Source organism: Dreissena polymorpha, chromosome 12, assembly GCF_020536995.1.
Source record: "Dreissena polymorpha isolate Duluth1 chromosome 12, UMN_Dpol_1.0, whole genome shotgun sequence".
Classification (NCBI taxonomy): Eukaryota; Metazoa; Mollusca; class Bivalvia; order Myida; family Dreissenidae; genus Dreissena; species Dreissena polymorpha.
In genome coordinates, this window is record NC_068366.1 from 59,783,043 (window position 1) to 59,793,042 (window position 10,000).

The 10,000-nt window shown below is 35.4% G+C and overlaps 2 protein-coding genes across 2 annotated transcripts in view; both read right to left on the minus strand.

The window, feature by feature from the left end:
- LOC127852651 (adhesion G protein-coupled receptor L3-like) overlaps positions 1 to 2,792 on the minus strand; it is a 44,072-nt gene extending 41,280 nt beyond the window's left edge. The window contains exons 1-2 of the mRNA XM_052386603.1: positions 2,761 to 2,792; positions 533 to 636 (exon numbers count right to left, since the gene is read on the minus strand). Coding sequence (XP_052242563.1) covers positions 533 to 636; positions 2,761 to 2,792 — 136 coding nt within the window. The remainder of the gene's footprint in view (positions 1 to 532; positions 637 to 2,760) is intronic.
- LOC127852653 (adhesion G protein-coupled receptor B3-like) overlaps positions 1,846 to 10,000 on the minus strand; it is a 25,332-nt gene continuing 17,177 nt past the window's right edge. Inside the window, exons 14-23 of the mRNA XM_052386604.1 lie at positions 9,459 to 9,502; positions 9,179 to 9,302; positions 8,687 to 8,790; positions 8,088 to 8,190; positions 3,925 to 4,075; positions 3,645 to 3,714; positions 3,413 to 3,479; positions 2,761 to 2,846; positions 2,368 to 2,494; positions 1,846 to 1,892 (exon numbers count right to left, since the gene is read on the minus strand). Of these exons, the coding sequence (XP_052242564.1) occupies positions 4,043 to 4,075; positions 8,088 to 8,190; positions 8,687 to 8,790; positions 9,179 to 9,302; positions 9,459 to 9,502 (408 nt within the window). The 3' untranslated portion in view covers positions 1,846 to 1,892; positions 2,368 to 2,494; positions 2,761 to 2,846; ... (1 more) ...; positions 3,645 to 3,714; positions 3,925 to 4,042. The remainder of the gene's footprint in view (positions 1,893 to 2,367; positions 2,495 to 2,760; positions 2,847 to 3,412; positions 3,480 to 3,644; positions 3,715 to 3,924; positions 4,076 to 8,087; positions 8,191 to 8,686; positions 8,791 to 9,178; positions 9,303 to 9,458; positions 9,503 to 10,000) is intronic.

Consider the following 10,000-nt stretch of genomic DNA (forward strand, 5'->3'; position numbering starts at 1 on the left):
ACCAGAGGAAAGGAAGTTTTATTGTGGAAATCTCTACCTGTGGAAAAATACACGAATCTAGTATTGCTGGCATAAACTTAGTGGGTTTCAGATATAGTGCTTGATCAATGTCTACTTGATGGTATACTCTTTTATTGAACAGGAAGTGCTGGCGGTTTGATCGGCGTGTTTGTTATGTTTCTCATTCAATTGAATGGATAATATCGGGTACACTGCTGGTGTTGTGCAACTGGTTTGTTGCAAATCTTTTACCATCTCAACTTAATTATCTCAATATCTTATTATTGAAGTGCCAGACTTGACAACAATATTCACGGTTAGATCGTACGCGTGAGGTGTATGCCCTTGGTTTTTAGTTTTTGCTGGTGTTAAGTTTAATGAAAATATACATGTTTGATACTTGGGTGAGGCTCTGTCAATGTATGATTTCATGCTGAAATTCCAAGCCTCTCACTAACAGGACTGTTTCATTGCTAAGCTGAAAACCTTTTTATGTGCTGATTGTGTTCAGTGTATAATAAAGAAAGGTTACCCTTAGAAGACTGCAGTTTTGTAAATGAAAGTCCATTCCTCATTTTGCTTCCTACTTTGCCCAGATCTTCCTCTATGATCTGTCTTTCTATTGTTGGACCATATCTGGCATTAAAAAGATGCTGTCATCAGCAATAAGCCAAGTGATGGATTGTAGTCGTTCACATTCTGTGATAAAATATTAAGAAAAGGAACATAAGCTGCCTTGACAACTGGGGCTTCATAGAAGCACTAACGAGGACGAATGACGCTCTGTTTTCGATCATGAAGGAGTGATAGGATCCAATGCCATTTGATTCCGCAGTTTCTTAAAAGACGCTGGTGGGGCACGCGGTTGATGGCGTTCAAGAAATCGAGAATCATCATGTCTGTTTGATTTTTATCAACTGATAAGGCCACCCCATGCGCTTTAGAAGGTTGATGTCTTATTAGTGTATAAAAAGTAATTTTGCTATTCATGAATACGCCACTTGTGAAAATGTTGTTTTTACAATCAATCGTGATATGAATTTCGCTCATACACCGAAATCAACAAATATCCTGTAGATAATTGTATATGGACACTTTGAGGGGGGTAAATGTGGCTTGTGGATTGAAAAACTAGTTTCCCAAGATGAGTAATTAGTATTGTAAAATTGAAGGTGGTTAAAACTGTTTGTAGATTTGTAGAAATTCTGTTCCAATAAGAAGAGAAGTTGAGAAGACCGCATTTAGTCTATGAATGAATGAATGTAAAGTGCCAGAACCAAAGCAAGAAACTGCATGTTGGTGTTATTTTATGTGTTAATAAACAACTTGATATTTTTTGTGTTACTGAAACTTATAATTATATTGTCTGAAACGAACATGTAATCGTATTACTGTGTGTATGCATTGTTTGCATTAAAATTTAGTTAAGGACAGTTATATAACTTATGGTTATGAACAGTAAATAGTAGTATTAAGCATGCATTTACGGAATGTTTATCATATAATTATTTAGACACTATCTACCATATAATATGAATAATGCATAATACGAAAATGAAAATTGTTTTCATGAAAATTGGCCTTGCATATTTGATCATTCACATAAAACCATCCCTTTCAGATATAAAAAAACGCGATTCGTCTCGAAATCCGAAAAAACACAATGACGTGTTTGTAGGTAGGTATGACACACGTTAATTTTACGGACGCAGATCATGGACATCGTATACGGGTACGGATCATGCGTACACGGCATCGTAGTTGTCGTGTATATCAATAGTGATAATAACAGCAGCAATACACATTATATAATTTTGGTTACGTATGAAGTTGTATGAATTTGTACTTACTTTTTTGTTAAGCAAACAATGGAATATGAAGATGAAAACTCCCTGAAATAAAAATGTATTTACGTTACTGATGTTCAAGTTTAATGCGAAATTAGTGTACGAAATAAAACACATACATAAGATATATCGAAATTGACAATTGTAGATATTGAAACATTAAGACAAAAGGTGGACACGTCAGAAGAACAAATGCACTTGAACGATTAAATTGTCAATAAACATTGTCACTCCATGCAATTGTCTCGCTGTCATCAGGGTTTCGTTGTGTTCAACTCTTCACCTATTCATATGTATACGAAGATGAATAAAAAACACACATATTCATGATAAACGTAATGCTAAATTTTGCCTCAATAGTTTTTAAACGACACAGCATTCATGTTTCAATTCCGTAGCTCTGTTTACGAAATCAGTTAAATAAAATGTGTTACATTCATGTTATTGTGTTAAAGTGTTGTCAGTATTTCAATATAAGTCAAATGGATTCTGATAAAAATTGCTCGTCGTGTACTGTCACCTGAAGTCCATTGCAGATTGCGAATAGGTATTGCATAAAAAACAAATTATCGTTGATGTAGAAGATTCCGAGTATCCACGAAACGCCCATCAGAGGCACGAGCACGCACAGAGAACGCAAACTAGTTCTGAAAAAGTTATACACTTACTAACATACTTGATTGTAAGCACATTTTAGGTGGGTGTAATGCACGAGTAAATAATGTTTATCCATATATTCCGTTCGCCTTAAACAAAAGTACAGCAGTTTGAATGACTTAAACTAGGCTTCCAAAAACAGGTGTTGATCATATAAGGCGACCTGAAGCAAAGTTCTTGATTAATAAATTAGTTATTAATTAATTAATTTATTAAATATGGTATAAATTTTTACAATGAACTTATTCAAACTTACTTTATCTTCTCTGCAGAAGTCTTGGTCTCCATTGATTTCATGCCAAACATTTTCTTTATAACCAGTATAAGGCAGATAATATTGAACTGCAAAAAGCGAACAGGTTACACTTCAACATTTCAGCTGTTATATCGTCCGTGTATTTTTGGATTAATGTTATATAGGTATGATGTAGAGTGACATGAAGATTGTAAATAAACACGGCATGTTTGTAAAACATGTAGATCCACCAGCTTAGTAGCAATAATTTGTGATCATTTTAATAATCTAAATTTTTTAATACAAATCAGTAAATTATTAATTAAACTGGCCCAAAAGTATTGTTGTACAGACAATGATCAAGATAACACAATGTTTGAGCGCATTTATGGCACAATGACTCATATAACCAGGCATACAATACCCAATGTTAAATTAGCTTTTTATCATATTACCATTCGACTGATCGACCAAACGACAGAGAAAAGCAAAGGATGTATCCCCGCATTTTCGAATGCGATACATTTTAAAATCGATTTTCTTACGTGCACTACTTGTTCATATGTGTTTGAATATTGTATTATCGACAATTATACTGAAATGTGCTGCTGTAATTCAAATGTTTTGATACTATGTATCCGTTTGTTACAACTTAAAAATAGCCACCACTTACGACTATTATGACTATGGCAGGTCCGACAAAAGCCCATATTAAACCACGAGAGATGGAAAGCCAGCAGCTAACAAGGAAAAAAAAGATAACAATTTTATTATTCTTTATTATTTAAGATGCTCATGTTATGTTTTATTATTAAACATGGACAATACATTAAACATATGTATGCATAATTAATTGTATCTTGTTTTCTATGTAATTAAAGCTCAAGTAAGTTAAAGTAACTTACAAATGTTCATTTCCATAGCCTTCCGCTTTAGTTACTCCTAGCGAAATGCCAACAACTATCGCTGGTAAAACTGCAAAGCCATTCAACAAGGTCAAATTATTTTTGATACGGAGAGTCTACAAAAGCATCCTTATAATTACTTACCGAATTTAACTTTAAATTAAATAACTACCTTCAAAAACGAACGTAAGCACTTCAAATCAAACAAGCAGTATCACCCAAACACCAAAGTGTGTATTTAAAGCGACTTAATCAAGCTATTCAAAGACGTTGTACATACGCCAGGCAGAAACGACAAGAACCCGGAGTCTAGACCTTGTTGCGAACACATACAGTACCGAAACTGCTAGTTCAATACCCTCGGCTAACATCAGACAAAATACCACCAAGTATATGTACTACAGCAATGCCGCCACCACAGCGCAGAACGCCTTTGATATAAGAAAAACATAATGTACTATGAGCCGCATGTTTAATAAAAACAAACAAATTGTATGTATACCAATACCAGTATTATCGATGATGTTATAATTTTTTCATCCCCTCTATACCATAGAATCAAAACTTAAAATGCAGTAATTTTACAATTTTAGTTAACGTACAAATGCTGTAAATATTGAATATTAAAACTCATCCGATAAATCATTGCGTATTTATGTTGTTGTTTTTTTAATTAAATTCCCGAATGGTTTTTAGTTGTATGACTTGATGTAAAGAATGACTGTCTTACAAATTATAAAGAGCCTGTTCTATATTTTAATATTTTATGTTTTTACGTTAACAACAATATTTTCTGTTTTAAGACATAACGACACGTTCATTTACATTAATTTAAACGAAAGGTAAAGTCAAGTATTATTTTTGTTCATAGCTATTTGTCAATCGTATTTATATTCTAATAACCATCAATCCTATATTTGTGTTTTCCTGGAATTGTTTAAGTTGTACCACAAGTACATGACCGTTTAATCTGCACCGTGCACTCGTCTAAAGTCACCTTTGTTTTCTGACAAACCACTCAATCATGTATAATGTAATGTGACTTGATTAAAATATCAAAGAATTTATCTGCTGCTATTGAGACGTAATCAACATGCCTTCACAAGACAGAAGCCGGTCATTATATGAACGATACACTATCAACCACCCAAAGATTCCTACAAAAGGTATTTTTACTGATACTGGTAGTGTTTCAGGTCCTATATGACCTTTCAAATGTTTACCAAAATCGGACGTCCGGAAATTCGCTGTTCAAGAACCCAATTCATATTCATAACTATGTAAATATCCATTCAAATTATATGATTTTGGTGTCTAAACCTAGGTTTGAGGGGGGGGGGGGAAACATTAAGATCATCAGACATCGTGTAAGTTTATTATGTTACACATAAATCCAACATGGCGTTCAAAATGGCCACCGAAAAAGTACGTAAAAGACACTTTTTACTCAAACGTGATGATTGTTATGTCAAACGCCATAGTTTTGACCTGCGGCGATTTATGGATTATGACGAGAGGAATGATATTTTGTGGGAGGTCTTCTTCAGCTTCAGGCAGTCAACACCAAATTGGCAGGGACTAATGCATATCTTGCATCAGGGATGCCAGCACCCAGAGCAGTTGTCATTTAAAATCTTGCCAATTATTCATATGTTCTTCGGGGACATATCGCGCATTATGTCAACAATAGAATTTGTTTGAATAATTGCCACAACCTTCACACCATTCAACGTATGACCAACATTGTATTGGAAGGTTGCCGAACTCATAATTGATGCGACACAAAGATGTTGTCTGAAAAACGTTTTCTATGTTTGGGTGTGTTCATACACGTATGAACTTGATGGGGACCATAGGATCCCTCATGGAAGGATCCGGTCTCAAAACATACTTGATACTGTCTATGGAGAAAATGCCATTGTGCATATTAGTTCAGGAAAAACTGTTCAGAGGCTTTACGGGGCCATCTTCGGGTTGACAATTACCTACACAGCTAGCAGCTGAGCTCATAGCCGAAATGACCCAGGAAGTGAGGAAGCTAGCATATACAACATGTTCTGAGATTGTGATAAAACTCGAGCGTGGCGGCCACTAAGAAGAAGAAACTTGAATTTGCTAAGACCTCAAAGACAAGCCATTTATAGCTTAATTAGCAGCTTATGGCTAAATTGCGGCTGTGTGATGACCGAAAAAAACGAACCTTTGGAACCTATCTCACCTGTAACATCCAAGTAAAACATCGCGATGCAGGATTTCACAGACTTGACCTATACCTAACTTATACTTCTAGTCCACAACACAAAGGCTCAACTGAGGTGCGCATCGAAAGAGATGCTGCTGATCCCGATAAAAGGCAGAAAAAGATTACAACCTGCTCCCCCAACATACCTGTTCCTGCTCTGCCTGGGTCAGATGAGATATACATATTCATGACTTTTAGGCGGTTGGGAAGAAGATCAGAAGAGATAAAATAGGAAAGTAGGCTTTTGCTTATAAATTCAAGTTAAAAGACAGGACCGAAACTCTTGTTAAGATCTTTTCTGACCATGCTATTGATCCTGCCATTCTGTTTCAGCGTTTACTGGTGGTGTCAAAATCTGGAGATCGTTCCATTGAAGACATATTGTATTATAAACTGAGCCCCTTTCCTCATGCCCTCTTTGAAGCAAGGAATATTCTTCGCAAAGCAGACAAGCCTCATATCGTTCAGGCAATTAGAGATAATGCTGCATCAATTGAGGCTGTGATAAACTGTATCCCTCTAAACTTTTGTAACGTGCTTGATTGTGGATCTTTGCTCTATTGTTTACCATGAAAAAGTGCGACTCATATAACGCAATACGAGGATAAAAACAACATAAACAATATTTTGAGTTTAAAAAAAGCATAATTATTATGCAAAAATGAAGACGGGTTGTCTTGTGACAAACATTTGGCAGGTATCATTGCTCTTTTCAGCACAGTTTTAACTAAAAAATAAACTTATGCCGTTCTGTCACCAGGGGATGCAGACGTTGATATTGGATAAGCATCACTGGACCGATTCCGTCATGGCACAACTTTGGTGGGCGAGGATACCGATTTGCTCATCTTACTCCTGCATTACTCCAAAATGGACAATAAGACCATCTACTTCTGATCTGATACACAAAGAGTTCGATATTAACATTTTGAAAGGACCTTTATTAGTCGAAGTGTGCGATGAGTAGCTATTTGTTCCTGCTTACTCAGGCTTTTATTCAACTTCAAGGATTTTCGGACATATCAAATCTTGGAATATGCATACTGGCGGACCTGTTTAGTGGCAAGTCCAATGATTCCTTAGAATCACTGTGCCGAAATATTTTCACAAAAAGGCTACTGCCGAAACATTCGTCACTCCTGAGCAACTTTCCCCCAACATCACATGCAACAGTAGTCCACAGCCAACGCGTGTACTATCAAACCACGGTATGGACGGGGATGGCAAATAATATTAAACCGACTGAATGGGGATGAAAACGAGACAACGACCAATTACACTCAGTTATGACCAAAATAATCCTATACCTGAAGAACTATTCAAAATCATCCATTTTATCTGGTTTATAGGACGTAAATCCCCTCTAAGCAGCTGAAGACACTATGGACTCCGTTGAACTGCTGTATGTTGTCCTTGCCAAACAGAAAAATGTAACATTCCAAACAATCAAAAATAGGTCGGTACTGAGGAGAAGGAAGAGGACGACACCGAAAATGTAACGCTCTGACACAAGTGTTATGGACACGTGTGCTTTTGTATCAGGTGATAGCGGACAGCTGCATGCCATAAATTGGATTTCGTGATTATTTTACTGCTTAGGTATACCAACATTGCAATTTAAGTGTTCCTTGTCTGACAAACTATGGCGTTTGACATAACAAGCATCAGATTTGAGTCAAGAGTGAGTGACTCAAGTTCCTTCGTATTGTTTTGATGGCCATTTTGGATGCCATGTTTAATTTCTGTGTAACATACTAAACTTTCACTATGTCTCATGATCTCACTGTGTTCAACCCCCACCCCCGGAAACCATAGTTAAGACACTAACATCAACAACTTTGAGCGGATAGTAACAAAGTTTTCATAATGTATAGGCTTTTACGGCCTTTTTGGCTTCCATTTTGATTTTTTTCCGGAAGTAGGATTTCGGTAATATTTTGATATTTTATCAAAGACCTATAAGCCTACCAGGATCAGTTAAAATAATATATAGCACTTTCTTGTGGGGGGGGGGGGGTAGGTTTAAGTGTATATTGACCTGACTACAGGTCTTCACTGGCAGTGAATCCTCATTAAAAAAACAATTCCAGCACAGTTATTAGAGATTGTATCTTAAGTTACTCATGTGTACAACAACTAAAATATTCTGTGAAGTAATGTTTAGGTATGTCCTCGTATGTTAACATTTTTTATATTCCTACCGTGCTTTCTGTTCGGTCAACTCCAGCCAGAAATATGATATAAGAGGACAGCAGAGCAATACTGAGATTGAGTAAGAGGACTGCCCGTTCACCCTTCAGATACCTATGGAAAAAGACGCACCTTAACAGCATAGTAAATGACGTAGAGAAAACATTACTTAGTACATACTTGCATAACACATACACATTATAGTCAAATAACAATAGAGCGCAAACTCCTCAGAACCCTGTCGCGTAACACATACACAGTATAGTTCATTAAAATAGAGCACAAACTATACAGAGTACATTTGCGTAATGCATACACAGGATTGTAAAATAACATAGATCACAGACAACTCAATAGTTATTTGCGTAACACATAAACAGTTTAGTTAAACAACCGGCAATGCAAACATTTGTTTAGTTAGGGCATGTTAAAACATTTAAGTTCATTCACTTTTTGTGAATGCATAGAGACATGGACTCTTCTCGTGACCCCTTTTGCCAGGAAAAAAAGCAAGAAGAAGACCGGTGTTAAAATAAATAAAGTATACATAAAGTTATTATTTTCTCGCACGAAATGATATGATGATAAGATAACTAAATACTCAACGTACCTCCAAAGACATACGTGTATCAGGATTGTTATCAACAGACACAACATAGAAAGTCCAATGCCGACAATAGAGACAACTCGAAGTGGAATGGACTCCGAGTCAGCCTTAACATTTAAATGAAAATATTTATATAAGAATTTAACGCACCATCAAAGGTTACGGAATAACATCAGCATTGAACAAAGCAATTTTTCTACAAAACTCCTGATTATGCAATTATGTAAATGGGAAATATAGAAAACCTGTTCGAATTATAGGCCATGTTTTTACAAGTATACTGAACATTGATGTTGCATTAAAAACAAGTTTGAATAAGTTTGCACATATAACATATTGTTATATTAATTGTAAGCAAACTTGTCTTATAGCATAACCTTACTCGGCCAAACGATTTTAATAGCACAATCCTGATGAGTAAAAATTATAAGTAGTTGTTATATTGCACTATTTGAAATGCTTAGAGCCGAAACAAAAATCTAAGCAATTACTAACTTCGACAAATGGACTCATAAGCACAGCAAAATTGGTTAGATGGTCGCATTCACAGACTGTGAATGAATTGTTGGATTCTCTAACCCTACATCCGTCACTTGCCCACTTTCCCGTCTGGTTAGCACTGGAATAAGAACTCTTAGTAGTGGTAATAAATAACCCGAAACACGTCAATACTTTTAAACAACACAAATATTGTTTAATAAAACAACATGTTTTTTTAAATCAATACTCAAGTTCAGCCCCTCACTGAACGCTGTTAGCAAGTCAGCAAGCGTACCTTCCAAATTTCCAATAACCGCATAAAGCACTCGAGAGATTTGTCTGAAATATTAAAAAGATAAGATTACATTTAAGAATTTTTATTGACTTTGCTTAATGATATCCTTTTAAACGTCACTTAATTCTAACTTGTACATAGGTTCTTACATCGCCATGCAAAACATACCAAGATCATACAGATGTTGACATATTATAGAACTATTCTAGTAAATTTTACTAAAAGAGCACATATGTATATTAATCTATTGCATAAAATGTTTTCTTTTTCTAAAAGTTTGACTGCCAGTCAATCATTTAAATGCTGTTCAAATGTACACATGCAAAGAAAGCGGACGATCTTAGTATTTATCTAAAAAATGCGTAAACAGCTTAATTAAACATTTGATTGCAAAAGTAAATATATCTTTTCAGGTGTGTGTATGATATCAAGCCTATTTCAAAGCAAATTTCAAACACCTTCAACAAATATTTTATACATATTTTATTGTATAATCTCTTTATCTGTTACAGAAGAAATGCACGCAAAGTATATCAACGGGT